A 16,745-nucleotide genomic window follows, 5' to 3' on the forward strand; every position below is an offset into this window, starting at 1 on the left:
TAGTTCATCCACCAACTACTAGGTAAATTACACTATTTTTTTTTTTTTAAAAAAAAAAAAACAAAATAAAACTAGAGATTTATTTATTCCATAGTTTTACCGAGCATCAGACCCTCACGCTACCACTGCATGCGCTCTTGGAATACCTCACCACGTCCAGCGACCTGTTTCGCTTAACAGTGCTGCAATCTGGCATCAGCAAACCAAGAGATTATCTGGCAAGTGATTTTGAAGTGAGTATCAAATCCACAGGCCAAGATCAATGCTTCGAATTCATAGGCCTCAAAGCTGAATTTGGTCCTACGTATCCTATTCAAATCAACATGTCTGAACTCGAGTTTATTGGCGGGTTTGGATGCGATCCTATTGAAACTGGCAAGCACAAAGTCATGGTGATTTCAAGAGGCCAATGCACGTTTGAAGAAAAAGCATGGCATGCGCAACAGGCGGGGGCTCGTGCTGTTGTGTTTTTAAACAACCAACCAAATCAGTCCTTGTTTCGTATGGCTGCTGGCTCAGGCACGCAACGATCTATCCGTATACCAAGCGTGCTTCTAAATTACGAGGATAGTCTGCTGTTGGTGAAGAACAAGCGTATACAGCAGTTTAGAATGCAGCAGTTGGGGTCAGTGGATCAAGATCCAAAAGCGAGATTTGTATTGTATTTCCAAAATCAAGTGGTTGCAAATGCAAATGTTATTAATGTCTAATAAATGGCATGAAAGACATGTTGTGTACTGTGTTGCGTTTGCTACTATTGAAGCATGCGTAGAGATGCTTTAATAAAGCAGAGAGCTCGGACTCTACACACAAGAGGTGCTGAAGGAGCTGGAAACGGTAATTTCCACATGAAATATGCCTTGCTTTTTCATGTGATTTTTAATAGTGGATATCTTTTTTTCTGTTTCTCTTTTTTTTTTCTCTTTCTTTATCTCTTTTTTTTTTCTCTCTCTCTCTCTCTCTCTCTTTACAAACAAAAAAAAAAGTATGGAATACGTGGGTCGACTAGGAAGTATCTTTACTTCAGTCCATAATTTCTATAATGAAATCAATCCTGCCACTCTATCAGGTGCCATTGATATTGTTGTCGTGGAACAGGAAGATGGCGATTTGGCTTGTTCGCCGTTCCATGTTCGATTTGGCAAACTATCCGTCTTGATGCCACAGGAAAAGCGAGTAAGTTTCCATCTGTCCGTGTGATACGCAATGAGACTCACATGTATAAAAATCAAGGTCCAAATCAAGGTCAACGGCCAAGTGGTGCCGTATGTCATGAAAGTAGGTGAAGCAGGGGAAGCATTCTTTGTATTTGAAACCGAACATGAGGTGCCCGAAGAGTTTCAAACATCTCCCATTATGGAAGCAGTACCTGAAAAATTGCAAGAGGATCCTCCCTATCTTGATATTGGCGAATCCAAAGACAAGCCAGAAGAGAAGCAAGGTTTGCCATGTTCAGGATGTTGTTGTCAGATCAGCCAGTGTACTTATATCATCTCAATGCTCCCCCACAGAAACCACCACGACCGGCACTACCACAGCTCCAGCAGCAGACACATTTGAAGACGATGATTCCCTCAAAAAGTTGCCATTACCAGCCGAACTACAATCGCCCAAAATGATCATTGAAGAGCAAATGGATAAAGTTGTGACCAAGATGGATCCTTACAACACACACGACGAGCATATTGAGCTGCCAGAGCCTCAAATCTACCCTGTGGATGACGGCCATATCGTTGAAAGAGTGATTCCTGAGGCCATTACCACAACCACAGTCGCAAAGGAGAGATTTATTGTTCGTCCTGCAGGCGGTGATTTGTACAACACGCTCATGGAGGTCACGCATACATCCGTCAATAAGGAAGACAGTAAAGGGGATGAATCCATTGTGCTGGATATTGCTGGTTATAAGACGGGTGGTGATGAGTGGAGTGAAGACCAAGCGTTTGCTACACCTGGTGTGAATGCTAACACAGAGGCATTGGAAAAGGAGATGACTCACTTGTTACTGGATGAAAATGGGGTGCATTCACCTCCTGCTTTGGATGGTTTGGAGCCTGCTGATTTGGATGTCAACAAACAATCAGAGGAGAAGAATAGAGGCGAGACGAGTTATCAAACAGCAGAAGATTCAAGCGTGGCAGAAGAGTCACCTCAAGCAGTAGTAGTGAAGGAAGAGGAGCCCAAAAAGAGCCTTTGGGGTTGGGGAAGTGCTAAACGCCAGGCTACCAATGACTCGATGGATGCACCATTATCGACACCGCCCACACAACCTGCTGACACTGTACAAGATCATCTCGCACTACTGCCAGGCCAAATCTATCGCATTGAAATGAGTTTATGTGGCTTCTCTGCATTCGGTAAAGATGAAAAGGAAAACGCCCAGGTTTTCGATCAACACAAGGTCACCTACGACAATTTCACACATAACCCCAGCATGCTGAATGATAAGCGACTGGTCTTTCGTTATAGCAACCGATACTATGCAGCTGGACGCACAGGACCTTTATTTACTTCCTTGTTGTTATACAAGAAACCGCTGGAAGAAACGCCTCAAGATGAAGAGGAGGCAGCAGATAGTCGTGTATCGTACTCTTATGGCACAGGTAAAAAAAAAAAAAAAAAAAAAAAAAAAAAAAAAAGCGTAAACGGGGGCTAGTAAGTGAGAGGGCATAGAAACTCATATTGTATAGGTTGGAGACAGTGGCTGAGTCGATCATCGGTAGCAGCAGCACCTCCCACAACGACGACGACGACGACGACCGGCAACACAGCAGACAGCAAGGACACCTCAACTACCACACAATTAAAAGAGGAAACAGCAGCAGCAGCAGCAGCAGCAGCAGCAGCAGCACCCAATCTAGCTACAAAGGAGGAGCAAGAAACCACCACCTTTACTACCACCACCACCACTACATCCGTCGGATGGTCTGCTGATCATGTCCATCCAGGGCAATCTGCTGAAGAGCAAGCACCACACAAGGTGTATGCAAAGACCTTGCGTCTTACATCCGACCAACTCAAGAGCCTTTGTCTCAAAAAGGGCGTCAACACCATTTCTTTTTCCGTCTCCAGTGCTTATCAAGGTACAGCCACCTGTGCAGCCAAGATCTTTTACTGGGATTATGGAATTCAAGTCGTGATTTCAGACATCGATGGCACCATTACCAAATCAGATACACTGGGTCATGTCTTTACTATGATTGGCAAGGATTGGACACACATGGGTGTGGCCAAACTCTACACAGACATTGCCAACAACGGATACCACTTTTTGTACCTGACAAGTCGAGCCATTGGACAAGCGGACTACACACGAGACTATCTCAAGAAGGTGGCCCAAGACAAATATCAGCTACCCGACGGCCCTGTCATCATGTCGCCAGATCGACTCTTTACGTCGCTGCATCGCGAGGTAATTATGCGAAAACCAGAAGTGTTTAAGATGGCCTGCTTGAGAGATGTCCAGCGTTTGTTTGGTGGCAGAGATCCGTTTTACGCAGGCTTTGGTAACCGTATTACAGATGCTAGATCCTATCGTAGCGTCAATGTGCCTGCGTCTCGTATTTTCACCATTGATCCGTACGGTGATTTGAAGCTGGAATTGTTGCTGGGCTTCAAGAGTTCGTATATCCATCTCAATGATTTGGTGGATCAGATTTTCCCTCCTATCAATCGTGTGGTGGATGAAGAGTTTAATGACTGGAACTATTGGAAAGCGCCTGTAGCAGACATTGATATACCAGAGTTGGATGTGCCAGTAGAGCCTGTCTCTCCAAAGCCCAAGCCCATCAAGCCCGATCCATCTGCCTTACCTGCAAGCTCTGTGGTAGCTTCCACGTCTTCTTCTTCAGGACGTGGTCTCTTGCGTAGTTTTACATCTCGATCGGATAGCAGCAGCAGCAGCAACAATAGCAACATCAGCCATCGTAAGCTGCAGAGCAGTTCAAGCACGCCTACCTTGTTGAGCCGTAAATTTTCTATATCAAGCAACACCAGTGGTGATGAGAATTTGGCAAATGACAATGAAGTGACAAGTGACCAAAAAGCAGGCAATGCTGGAGGCACCACAACAACCGTGGAGGATCTAAGTACAAGTCCAACCAATTCCATCATGAACAAGATCTTGAGCGTGGGTGGGGTTCGATCTACTTTATCAAGAACCTTCTTATCCAGCGATAATAACAGCAGCAATCATACAAGTGGCACCACTACACCTCAACAAGCCATTGAAGAAGAAAAGGCAGAGCAGCAGCAACAAGAAAAAGAAGAAGAAGAAGAAGAAGAGGATAAACCCCTAACACAACAAGAACAAGATCATATCGACCAAGATGTCGATGCATTATTAGACGATGATATTGATATGGATGATATCCCATTCATTTAATAGAGCTGTAATTTTAACATTTTCTTGCTATTTATTTTATACGCACTTTTGGATTCATCATGATACGCAAACACAACATTTGGCGTACCAAGGGGGGGGGGGGAGCTCGCATGATGTGTGTTGTGGTAGTCCATCCACGTGCGATTGTGTGTATTGGTTCTACTTTATGTTACTTGCGCAAGCAAACAAACACATTGAGAAAAAAAAAAAAAAAAAAAAAAAAAAAAAAAAAGAGAGTGAGAGATTTATTATATACAGTTGAGAATTCTATTATTCATCAAACACACTGTTAAAAGTAGGGCCAAAAGTAGTTTCATTATCATCCGATAATGAACGGTATGAATGGGTAGTGGTTTCATGGACAGATTGATTTTCATTATTATACAATGCATGAATGGTATTGTAATCTTGCTCTTGGTGATTTTTCACAACGGGATTTTCTGTGGTGGCGGCAGAAGCAACAGGGTGAGGGGTAGAGGGGATCAGCGTATAGGCACGATGAAATGCCACAAGAGGACGGTTGACAACAGCGACCCAACGACGACCAGCATGAAGAGTAATTAAAGACATGATTTGATTTATTTCAAAAGAAAAAAAAAAAGAGTAATGAAAGAAGAAAGAGATTGCAGAAACCCTTCCCCTCCCTTTATATACCCATTGTTTATCTTGCCATCATAATGAGACAGAGAGCAAGAGAGATAGATGTTGGGTGTGTAGTTCTGGGCGTTTTATTATTTATGCCGTTAAAAAATCCCACGGATACAACACCTAATCAAGTAAAGTTTTGTTTGTATCTGATGTGTACCGTTCTCTATTGCTGCTGCTTTTTCTTCCAATCCAAATAGCTCACAGAGTGTAAAGGTGCGCTATCTGGTATCACGTTTAAAGGAGGTCCAGCAAACCATAAGATGGGTCCATCTGATTGACGTTTATATGATACATCTACATGGTCATGATGATGATGATGATGATGTTGTTAGCTTAGAAGTTCATTCGGTCTTGCAAGAGAGATACAAACCTAACTTCTTTTCTGGTTGTGGTTGTTGCTGGTGTTGCTGTTGTTGCTGCTGAATGTGTTGATTTACTGCATTCAATGAATCAATGACACTCGCTTGCGTGAATTGTTGCTGTTGTTGTGGCTGCGGTTGTTGATACTGCAGTGGCACAGGTGCTGGCTGTGGTTGTATATTGTTATACATGAATGGTTGAGATTGCATAGTGTGAATTGGGTAAAAAAAAAAAAAAGACGTCTCTGTTGAAAATCCATTGGCAACTTTCTCCCCTTTCTCCAACACACATTTTGAAAGCCAGCCTAGCCAAGGTAAAAAAATTTTCCATTCAACCCTATATATATATATATATTTTTTTTTTTTTTTCAACACCTTGCTCAGCTACATTACATTTTATACAATCATGGGAAAGAAACAAACAGCAAGAGATCAGCTCGACGACGTTTTTGAAATTGAACAAGGACAAGTGTATGCTCGTTCATTGGGCCCAAGAGGAAACCATCAGCATGAGGTTGAATTCATAGATGGAGAAAAGAAACTAGTGACATTACCTCCTCGTTTTAGAAATGTGGTATGGCTGAAAAGAGGTATTGCACTGACACGCTTGTCTCGTGTCAATCTTTACTCATGAACCATTCTTTAGGACACTATGTCATTGTGGATCCCACTGTTGGCATCTCTGAGAAGGTGGGCGGTGAAATTGTGCAAGTCTTGTTTCCCAAAAACATCAAAGACTTGAAAGCGGCAGGAAAATGGTAAGATGTCTAGACATGATCGCCATGATGATTCTGGCTATTCATACAGTATTCATGCAGGCCAGAGGAATTTTCTGATTCCAAATCAGAGCCATTGCAACAACAGCAACAACAGCCGGCCTCAACAAAGAAGGACATGGACCAAGATCAAGATGAGGATGAGGACGATCAAGATGATTTATTTGTAAACAATAATAGACCCGTCATGTCAGATACTGACTCTTCCTCGGACGAAGAAGAAGATTAATGGACGAAAGATAGATACCCTTTCAATTTCAATATGGACATGGTAGGAGGAAGGCCGGGTAAATCACCTGGATTTGCAGGCGGTAAATTATCTCGTTCTTCCAACATGAGTAGAGTCAAGAAGATGGTAAACAGCGTGAATGCAATCAAGCTCAGTACTGTCATGAACACATTTGCTTTACGCCATGCATTTTCATATACATTTTGACTTTTCCAACAACATCCAATGAACCATAGTGGAGGGAATAACCTACAATAGAAACATACATCAATAAACTTTTTTTTTTTTTTATATATATATACTTTGCAAATCATGGATGCATACCATCCCAGAACAAACAGTGCTGCGTTCACAGGAAAGTGACGATCTCCTCGATCTCGACTTGAAATAATGTATCGATAGTGCTGAGGAGGCTCTTGATATGATTGTTGGTGTTGATGTTGTTGTTGATAGAGAGCATACGGATGGCAAAGACTTGGTTGCGGCTGCACGGAGCCATATGTAAAATGTTGCTGACTTGGCGGGATGCTTGGCGGAGCACTGGGCATCATCATGCTGCTGTGATGCTGATAGGATGATGCGGATGGAGAACAAGACGCTGGCTGCTGTTGATGATAGTTGGCATTGTATTCGTACGATGGAGGCGCACATGGAGCAACATCCACATCAGGTGGATTTGGGTGCAAGCGATTCTTGTTATCCATGGTTTAGTATGATATGGAGAAAAAGAAGTATAAAACCAAGAGAGGCTGTACATGGTTTTTTTTTTTTTTTTTTTTTTTTTTTTTTTTTTTTTTTTTTTTTTTTTTTTTTTTACACTTTTGCATTCAAGTCACTGGATCAAAAAATGAAAGCCTACGTAGCACCCTTGTTTGAGTCATACAGTAACCATCTGAACGAGCAGGCTATCCGAGGTGGAGATCATGTATTGATTTGGTAGTACATGGATCAATGGCTTGCTTTATGAAGCTTTATGCCATTTTTGATCCGATAATTCAAAATGTTTCAGCGCTAATCACCTTTTGTCATTCGCGTCATTTATTAAAGAGTGGGGCCAATTTCACGATGAGTCCTATAAGCTCTTTTCCCTTGCATGCCACAGAAGATGTCTCCGGTAGGCCACACGGCACATGCAATAACGATTTCGTAAATGAGGATGATCAAACGTATGTAATTTTGATCTGCTGAGATGATATGAAGGTGCTGTTTCGTTGTCACTGGTATTTTATCATGTCAGTCTAAAAGACATTCTCCTTATTAAGCACCTACCAGATGCATGTACCTTGAGAACCCTGTTACTGTTCACTTGTTAGGTTTTATGTCTCAAACAAGAATCTTACAAAAGGTCTTTTACTATGGATCTGACTCTTTTAAAATATTCAATGCTGGTATCCATGCTACACATTGCATATGCAGGTCGACAGCATACTTGCAATGCCTCTTACCACTCCAGATGGTGCAAAGCACAGCCAAATTGGATGCATTTGAGCGGTACTTTCTCGCGTTAAAAGCCGTTTTAGACCGCCAGAATAGCGCTAAGCAATTGCTTCTCATATTGCATTAACCAACTAACACCTTTGTTCACAGTGTTGGTGGCTACTCGATAACTTTCAGTTATTCCACCGTCAATCGAACACTTGTTTGAAAACATCTGTTAAACGCTCGAAAAAAGAAACACGTACCATCTCTCTCTCTCTCTCTCTCTCTCTTTTTACCTGTTTTTTTTATCGATTTACTATCAAATTCATGTCAACATCCAAAAACAGCTTATTAACACACGGTCAGGCCATATGCCTTGTACCTGATATGGTGCCCACTGTTGACAACCGACGAAAAGGAAATGACATTGCAGGCAACAATGTGTTTAATGTTACGTATACCGAAGAGCAAGGCCCTCAACATCCTTTTGCCATGGGGAAGTCAATTATCGAGAAAAGTCCCTTTACATGCAAGACTTTTCCTAGGACACCACCTACCAGTCCAACTTTATATTCAAGCAATACTGTGGTCAGTGATAATATCAGCCTTTTTTTTTTTGTATTAAAGTGTATCTTTATTAGCTTTAAGATTAATGTCTATAGAGTAATTACAGACAAGGCCAAGGTGCCAGCTTGAACACTTGCCAAAGAAAGAGAAGAAAAGAGTATACCATGGTCTTGACGGACCATATTGATAGCAGCAGAAGCTATCCAAGGCTCCTCATCTATGACGCATCGCCAATGATACTTCCAAAGTGTACTGTAAGCAGTATTGAGAGCAATCAGAACATCCTTGTCGATTACCAACAAATCTGAACCACTACAAAAGGTAGTCAGCGCCAACCAAATAGAAGAAGCAGAGGGGAGTAGCTCTTGAAGTGATAACAAAGAGACTACATCCTGCCAGAAACACGACTTGGCAACCCACCACGAAATGGTGGAGATCCTCTTTTGATAAACCATAAAGAAGGGATAATATCAGCGATTTCTTGTCAGACAGCAATACCAACAGCAACAATAACGTCAAGGCAGCCAGCTTGGCTTATTGCGATGGGGACATTCAAGCAATAATCGACTTCATTGGACACTCAATCAAAAAAGATTCGGCTTTGTGTGATTTCAAACGCTGGTTTATCAAACAATCCTGGCGCCGTTGCCATATTTTTAAAGTATGAAAAATGTGTTTTGTATGTTTATGTCATACTAACTTTTGTTATAGAAGCTGTAAAATGATCAAATCAATCGTGGTGGATCATAGCAGCCATATAGAACCACTCTCTTCTGCATGGGGACAAGACTAAAATTGAGCTATTCAAATCAAGATCTGGTTGTGTGAAACGGTCAACGGTAGTTCTTCTCATTCCTCAATTTGATTAATCCCATCTTTCCTCCATTTTCCGTCGACATTGTTTGTCTTTGTTTATTATTTTTTTTTTGTTTTAACTGTCAATTCAAGTCTTAGCTAAGCAAATGCGACAGAAAGGATGAATGAATATAGTGTGGTACTGGAGGGATATGGAGGGAGGAGTGGCATAAGTAGTGTCATAGGGATGAATAAAGAGATGTGATTGATGGGAAACGAGAAAGTGCTGGAAAAAAAAAAGAGAGCGATGGGAAAAGAGTCATGACAGAATGAGACAGATAAAAGTAACGAACGACTTGTCGAATTAAGTAAACTAATGAATCACCGTATTGCATAATGCGCTAGTCTTGTCCCTGTCTAGCTTCTTCAATTTCCAGAAAGGGTTGTAGAGCAGGAGACCAATCTACTTCCAAGTGTAGACAGCACATTTTGGCTGACCAATGACATTGTTTTTCATTGACCAGTAGCATAGATTTTTGGTTGGCTGTGACATTTACTTGTTGGAAGCACTGCACTCTCTTCATATTTAAGATGATTAATACGCAACGCAAAAGAATGGAGAAATTCTGTAGCAGCTTTTCCGTCCTCAAACCGTCATTTCTACTGGCCAGTGATGACAAAATCAAGCCTAACATTTAACTGTGTGCTGAAATGTGTCATTGACTGTATACGTAGCCGCCAATATCTTGTATATCTACAGATGACACCACGCATTACTGTCGTTGCTCCCAATGACAATAGCTTATGTTTTCATGAGCTTATCTTGATAGTACCGTGACATGCAGATTTCACTCAAAATGATTAGTAAAAACAAGCCCCGCTTACAAATTCAAAAGAATGGATTAGCCATATTGCCTAACCAAGTAATGCTCAGGGATTTTCAATTGAAGCAATTATGGTTTCGATAACCGACTACTTGGATTATTCAGCAGACCAAAGGATATAAATACCCTGAATGTCAAAAAGATCCAAATTCCATTCAATTTACTCCAACACTATAAAAACAACAACAACAACAACAATGAGCTCTCAAGCATTATTCTCTCCTGTCAAGGTCGGTGCCAACACTCTCAAGCACCGTGTTGTCCTTGCTCCATTGACTCGTTTCCGTGCTACTCCTGAAGCCGTGCCTACTGATCTCCAGGCTAAATATTACGAGCAACGTGCTTCTGACGGTGGCCTCTTGGTCACTGAAGCTACCTTCATCTCCCGTCTTGCTGGTGCCTACCCTCAAGCTCCTGGTATTTACAACAAGGAGCAAATTGAAGGTTGGAAGAAGGTAACATCTGCTGTCCATGCCAAGGGTGGCGTCATCTTTTTGCAATTGTGGCACATTGGTCGTGTGGGATCAAAGTACCTCAATCCCAACCAAGAACAAGTTGTAAGTGCTTCTGACATCCCCTGCCCTGGTAAGACCATGCAAGGCACTGATTACGAAGTTCCTCGTGCTCTTACTGTGGATGAAATCAAGTCTATTGTGGGTGAGTATGCTCAAGCTGCCAAGAACGCTATTGAGGCTGGTTTCGATGGTGTCGAGATTCACGGTGCCAACGGTTATCTCATCGATCAGTTCATCAACAACTCCAGCAACAACCGTACTGACAGTTATGGTGGATCTGTTGAGAACCGCGGTCGTTTTGCTTTGGAGGTCGTGGATGCTGTTGTTGCAGCTGTCGGTGAGGAGCGCACTGCTATTCGTTTCTCTCCTGGAGGTGCTTTCCAAGGTATGGCCTCTGATGATGTTGAGGCAACGTGGGGTTATTTGGTGTCCGAGTTGCAAAAGAACCATCCTGGATTAGCTTACTTGCATCTCATCGAATCTCGCGCCAACTTCTTCTTGCCTGATCAAAAGAACACTGTCGATACTTTGGAGAGCTACAGAAAGATCTGGAAGGGCCCCTTCATTACTGCTGGTGGTTTCTCTACTTCTCTTGAGTTTGGTAACGAAATTGCTGAGAAGACAGGTGATTTGGTTGCTTATGGTCGTGCTTTTATTGCCAACCCTGATCTCCCTGAGCGTCTTCGCAATGGTTGGGAGTTGAACCCTTACAACAGAGATACCTTCTACAGCCATGATGCCGAGGGTTACACTGATTATCCCTTTTACAACGAAAAGAAATAAGTAGCAAGCATTCATTATACACATTTGCATCCCATGTGCACTCGTAGACCTTTCCATTATTTATTTGAATACACATGAATAAACCATTTTTCTGAATCAACCCACACTGTCCCTTGTGAACCATCCTAATGTTGACTACTTGCGGCCTTTCACTTGATGGAACGTTTTGTGCCACTGGTCAAGTCATTTGGATATAATTGCTCCATTATTAACTGCTTGGCAGATCTTTGCCATGTCACTTGAAGATGGCTTTGTCATTAGAGTTTTGTAATTTCAGACAGCTTTGCTCTTTTGGGATTTAATTAAGGATGCTTGTCCCGAAGCGCAGATCATTCTTTGTACCTGCTTACACCAAAAGGGTGTTACACACTTTAAACATGCAACCGTTCTACCATAAAGACGAAAACAAATGAAGAGAAGCATACATCAGACTCTAGATTCACATTTTGTAGCCATGGTTACACTTGCTGCTGATACTGTGCAGCGATACAATACTCTTCCTGCATTGAAATGCTGCCGTCTCTGCTTGACGTCTAGGTTGAATCTATGTTCTTTTTACCTGCACATGACACACCATCTGGCCACCCTATAGACATCCATGCCATTGAAAAGACCAAAGCTAGCACTGAAAGAACAAAGAGTCACTGTGGCCAATGTTGATATTATGGATCAGTATTCTACTGATTCATTGCAATGTACAAAAAAAAAAAAAAAAAAAAAAGAGCACATCCTCCCCCCCCTTCTTTCCCACTTTGTTTCTTTTCTTCTCGTTATACACGAATCTCTATAACATGGCACTCTTTCCTGTCGAAATCCTTCTCAACATCTTTCAGCATCTATCCATCTACAGCCAACATCATGCCTACACGTAGGCAGATCATGGAACACAGCGGCTCATACATTTACATCAGGAACGACACAGAAGAGAGAGCTTTATGGTTATGGTGGCATTCGACGTCTTGCAAGAGCAGTTGCTGCTAATTCTGCCCAAGGTCTGGCTATCCGTCAAATGTACTTTATCATGCAAACTAGCACTGGCGATCCAATCACTGAACGCGAGTTTATCAACCTCATGAAATGGATGTCCTCGCCTTGCAGAAATTATATTTGTTGATGTGAATCCCTTCTACTACATTCGCTACCTGTGCGGACACAATGTCAAACTGCCTCAGTTGGAGCTCATTCGGTTGGGACATCGTGCACCCTACTACATGCTGGGCAATGACTATGTCTATCTCACCTACAAGTATCGCGCTACACTCAATCAATTATGTGTCAGTGTTGCTGCCTCAGATATCAGTCATCTTGGCTTCAACACCATTACAAACTACCTGCATCAATTTCCTTGCCTCAAGTGCTTATCACTGGATACCTCTTGTCCTATTGTATGTGATGCTCTCATTCAGGCGTGCCCACAACTGCAAATGTTGAAACTCAAGGCGCACAGTAGTGGTATCAGCTTCAAAGTAATAGGTCATGATCGAAACGGCACGACGCCAGCTTTGAATCTAGCCTCTCAGCTCGAAACTCTCAAGGTCCATGGCTCTCTCATGTCTCGACAGTTTTATCAATATCTGAAGCACTGCTGTACGTTCCTTTCTCATCTGGCAATCACTTTGGCGCCTGATGCAGACTTTGATCCACTCATCGATACATTTGACGCTTTCACTGACGCTCAAGCTTTGACAATCAACAGCATCTCATTGGACAACTACTCCACTGAAGTGAATGGATGGATGCAAAGCCTTGGTCGTTGGTTTCCTCAACTCAAGCAGGTGGAGATCAAAGGATTTGACCTGGCATCTGTTGAAAACAATCATTACAATCTGTCGTTGGACTTCAATCAGCTAGATCTCTAGTACCTCTCTATCGATATCAGCCCTTTCTTCAGCCTCAGACAATCACCACTGACAAGAATTGCGTTAGAATGAGTTACAAACAATGCCACCATGTGGTATCAACGGGAGGGCAAGTGGAGAACCGGTAAGCGTTTTGTACTCAAAGACAATGCACATTACACAAATGATATATCGAGAGAGAAAAGAATGAGATCTGATAAGACGGCTGTAATTAATGTCAAGGCATCCAACATTCAAAACATTCACTTGCTCTTCACCAGCCATAATAGCTCATTCAACCAAAGCAATCCGCTTGCGCCAATAATCTATTCCGTGTAGTTTTTTTTTTTTTTTTTTTTTTTTTTTTTTACTCACAATACAGGTTGCTATTGTCAATAAACAATGATTACTATAATACAACCAAGAATGTAAGATAAAAGCGAATGATGATGCTGTATTCAATCAGTTTCCGGTGTAAATCAAACAACCAATAGGCACTGTTAATCCAAGAGGAAACTTTTCAAGGCTTTAATCCATAGCATGCATGAGACACCCCCCTTAAATAAAACAAAAATTGATGATCGACTCTGAGTTACAAATGCCGTATTATTGCATGAAATAGCCACCTGAAAGCAAACCTCATTGAAAGCCGGAATACGTCAAATATCACTCGTTGAAATTCATGCTATGTCAAGTTTGGGATGGTCGTTGAAGTAGTTGATTGTGGCAGTTGGGCAGCCATTGCATCTTGTAGGAAGAGTATCTGGTCGGATAGCATGCTGGTCATATCAATAGAAGTAAACATAATCTCACATTGTTGGAATCCTAAAAGAAATATTAATATGGTTAATCCCTTTGTCATATAATTTATCTCTTTACCTGTTGATGTTGACCAACTCATTTACTTTGTTGAACTACAAAGTGATCGTCATCCATTGCATTGGGGGGAGGGGGAGGGGCTCCCACCGCCAAGTTTTTTTTTTTTTTTTTTTTTTTTTTACGATCAAGTGGAAGCAAACGCTTTTGGAGAAGGATATCAGTTTAAAGAGGGAGGTGCAAAGAAACGACTAGAGCTGGTTTTTGATTTGATGTCAAATCCATTGCCTGAAATCAGCCTTATACAGAAGCCGCTTTATTGCGTAACAACAAGTGGCATGCTGTCTCCTAGCAGCACTTTTACTGCATAAAAAGTTTTGATATTATGTGAATTGAGATCACATGGATGGTCAGTACCAGCAGAGTCAAATGTGCGTATGTGTTCTAAGCATGCATATAAACCTTAGATTAGGATTTGTTCACTTTTTGATATAGGATACATGATGTCAATCAGACGCAAACCGCTGGCCCCACTTTTAATAAAGGCTTTCAACAGGGTGCCCGTGTTTTCTGGATATAAAGGCTGATTTCATCTTAAAAATTGATCAATACATGTTACCCCTTAATTTTGCCAATCTGATTTGGCACCTACCAATGATGTCGCTTTACTCCACTCCACCAATCATGTTGGCATCCTTGCGTTGGATTTGGTCAACACTTGAACATGCTTTTAGTGTTGATATTTCAAACAGGAATATATATATATATATATATATATATATATAGTATATCCCAAACAAAAAAAAAAATGGGGGAGGTAGCTCGTGTAGAGACCAAACAAAAAGGACAGCTTTTTTTTTTGTACCAAACAAACGCTGTTTGCGATAATAATAATAATAATAGAGGAAAAAAGACAGAAAAGGAGATGATTTTAAGGTCTGCTATTATGCATGCACTTTTGTTTTGTCATTAAGCTACTGCACTATATAAACATCAACAAGAGCATCCTCTTTTTTTTTTTTTTTCTTTTTCTTTTTTTTTTAACCTCTTTTCAACTCTTTCTATTCAAAATTACTGTTTTCAAAATATGCCTCAATTAGATCCTTTTATCATTTATACTGTCAAACTAGCCATGAACTATCAGTCAGTCGAAGAGCCAGTTGCTCCTGCTGCTCCACAGGATGAGAAGGCCATGCTTGTACAACAAGACACCAACAACCCCATGTTTCCCGAGACATTAGCCCGTATCATGACGATAAAGACCTTTCCCTTAAAGACAAACGAAAAGGCTCCCAAATTGCAGCGAGAAAACATTTTATCACTGCTTTACCATGCTGGTAAGATGAGCTTCTTGGCCATGTAAAAACCTGACAGTAGCCACTAACACGAATGACATACATGTGCAGATGAACAATGGTTGAAGAGTACATTGGAGCTAAAGCAAAGTATCAAGCGAGAGGAGGCCTCACATCAGTATGCCGTAAATCATGTACACCGACAACAGCGCATTTTTCTAGATACATGTCATATTCTGCACAAACACCTCATGGATATACCCAAAAAGTTCAATGAGCCAATTTGGTTTGCAGCCCAAGTGTTGCATCGACAGTGTCAAATACGTCATTTGGAGCAGTTTACAAGTCTGTTGAAGCCATTAGCATCCGATGTATGGATCGCTATGGAGCAATTACGTCGCATGATTCATCGTTTGGTTCAAAAACAACATCAGCACGCCGCTGCCACATCAGGTTTCTTGGCCAAGTTCTTTTCCAGCACAGCTGCATCGACAAGCTTCTACTCAAGCCCAGAAAACCATCTTTTATTGCAATCACTGGTGCCTTATTTGACAGCTTTCGAGCAACGTTGGTCTACATTTGAAAAGAGCCTGTACGAATGCTATGTCTTGACGGTCTTTGGCAAACATGATACTGAGCTACTACAACGCAATATCAGCCATGACATACCCCTTTCGCCTACACTGTTTAGTGATGCCTTGACGCAATTGTTGCCATTGGCGCTGGATCGTGCTATGGATCGACAGTTACTCGATGTTGGCGCAATCCAAACTCTAGATCCTATTGCTTTTGTGGCTTTACCGCGTTTGGCAATTTTAGCAGGTGTAACATGGTTGGCGCATGTGACAGGATGGCGCACAACTACTTGTACTACAAGCAACTTGCCTGTGTGGATTCAAATGCATAAGGAGACTCTAGACCGCATTGCAGCTGCCTTTACTCAATTAGAAGTGGCGTTTTTACAAACACCATCCAAAGAAAAGCATCAGGACTTTGTTCAACTTTACAAGACACTGGAGAGAGCGTTGGTGGATGGCTGTGATGACGACAGGATTAAACCCATCTATGTGGATATTTGCATCGTAGCTGATTCGGTCTTGTCTAGTCATCTGGCTCAATCATTTACCATGGTTCTATGCCATCTATTTAAACATGTTGGATTACAATACGATATTGAATTTGAAGAAGAGGAGGATGCTGTACCCATTGAGCAGACTCTGTTGGATTTAGCCATTTAAAGCTAATTTGTTATACATACATTGACATGGGCCGTACATATCTCCCACTATTATACATATCACTCTATACATGTACCTTTAAAAACAATAAAAGCTAAAACTGATTTCATAAATGATATGGGGGTTGTCTTGTGTGTTTTTTTTATTGTAGGCAATTCAGAATTATTGATTCAGGTACCAGTTTACAGTAGTACTAGGA

General features: G+C 41.6%; 9 protein-coding genes across 9 annotated transcripts; 6 read left to right on the forward strand and 3 right to left on the reverse strand.

Annotated features, from left to right (window-relative positions):
• Positions 1-323: 323 nt before the first annotated feature.
• Positions 324-710, forward strand: ATC70_013009 (uncharacterized protein; the record flags this gene model as incomplete). The annotated part of the gene is made up of 1 exon (XM_064832177.1): positions 324-710. One exon carries the CDS (start codon positions 324-326, stop codon positions 708-710), a length of 387 nt encoding a protein of 128 aa, XP_064679880.1.
• A 277-nt stretch (positions 711-987) lies between these two features.
• On the forward strand, positions 988-4,384 carry PCF11 (mRNA 3' end processing factor; the record flags this gene model as incomplete). Its single annotated transcript, XM_064832178.1, has 4 exons — positions 988-1,176; positions 1,234-1,441; positions 1,512-2,603; positions 2,691-4,384. 4 exons carry the CDS (start codon positions 988-990, stop codon positions 4,382-4,384), a joined length of 3,183 nt encoding a protein of 1,060 aa, XP_064679881.1.
• Positions 4,385-4,654: 270 nt separating this feature from the next.
• Positions 4,655-4,954, reverse strand: SNC2_2 (Vesicle membrane receptor protein (v-SNARE); the record flags this gene model as incomplete). The annotated part of the gene is made up of 1 exon (XM_064832179.1): positions 4,655-4,954. One exon carries the CDS (start codon positions 4,952-4,954, stop codon positions 4,655-4,657), a length of 300 nt encoding a protein of 99 aa, XP_064679882.1.
• A 241-nt stretch (positions 4,955-5,195) lies between these two features.
• Positions 5,196-5,583, reverse strand: BUB1 (protein kinase; the record flags this gene model as incomplete). Its single annotated transcript, XM_064832180.1, has 2 exons — positions 5,196-5,326; positions 5,403-5,583. The coding sequence occupies 2 exons, from the start codon at positions 5,581-5,583 to the stop codon at positions 5,196-5,198; spliced, it is 312 nt and encodes a 103-aa protein (XP_064679883.1).
• Positions 5,584-5,797: 214 nt separating this feature from the next.
• vps35_2 (retromer complex subunit Vps35) lies at positions 5,798-6,396 on the forward strand (the record flags this gene model as incomplete). The annotated part of the gene is made up of 3 exons (XM_064832181.1): positions 5,798-5,981; positions 6,038-6,149; positions 6,210-6,396. 3 exons carry the CDS (start codon positions 5,798-5,800, stop codon positions 6,394-6,396), a joined length of 483 nt encoding a protein of 160 aa, XP_064679884.1.
• Positions 6,397-6,483: 87 nt separating this feature from the next.
• ATC70_013014 (Calmodulin) lies at positions 6,484-7,100 on the reverse strand (the record flags this gene model as incomplete). The annotated part of the gene is made up of 3 exons (XM_064832182.1): positions 6,484-6,553; positions 6,628-6,645; positions 6,721-7,100. 3 exons carry the CDS (start codon positions 7,098-7,100, stop codon positions 6,484-6,486), a joined length of 468 nt encoding a protein of 155 aa, XP_064679885.1.
• A 3,158-nt stretch (positions 7,101-10,258) lies between these two features.
• ATC70_013015 (uncharacterized protein) lies at positions 10,259-11,359 on the forward strand (the record flags this gene model as incomplete). Its single annotated transcript, XM_064832183.1, has 1 exon — positions 10,259-11,359. One exon carries the CDS (start codon positions 10,259-10,261, stop codon positions 11,357-11,359), a length of 1,101 nt encoding a protein of 366 aa, XP_064679886.1.
• Positions 11,360-12,570: 1,211 nt separating this feature from the next.
• On the forward strand, positions 12,571-13,218 carry ATC70_013016 (uncharacterized protein; the record flags this gene model as incomplete). The annotated part of the gene is made up of 1 exon (XM_064832184.1): positions 12,571-13,218. One exon carries the CDS (start codon positions 12,571-12,573, stop codon positions 13,216-13,218), a length of 648 nt encoding a protein of 215 aa, XP_064679887.1.
• A 1,882-nt stretch (positions 13,219-15,100) lies between these two features.
• On the forward strand, positions 15,101-16,546 carry ATC70_013017 (uncharacterized protein; the record flags this gene model as incomplete). The annotated part of the gene is made up of 2 exons (XM_064832185.1): positions 15,101-15,350; positions 15,420-16,546. 2 exons carry the CDS (start codon positions 15,101-15,103, stop codon positions 16,544-16,546), a joined length of 1,377 nt encoding a protein of 458 aa, XP_064679888.1.
• Between the last annotated feature and the right edge of the window lie 199 nt (positions 16,547-16,745).

This window comes from Mucor velutinosus, assembly GCF_035048745.1.
Source record: "Mucor velutinosus strain NIH1002 chromosome Unknown tig00001571, whole genome shotgun sequence".
Lineage (NCBI taxonomy): Eukaryota > Fungi > Mucoromycota > Mucoromycetes > Mucorales > Mucoraceae > Mucor > Mucor velutinosus.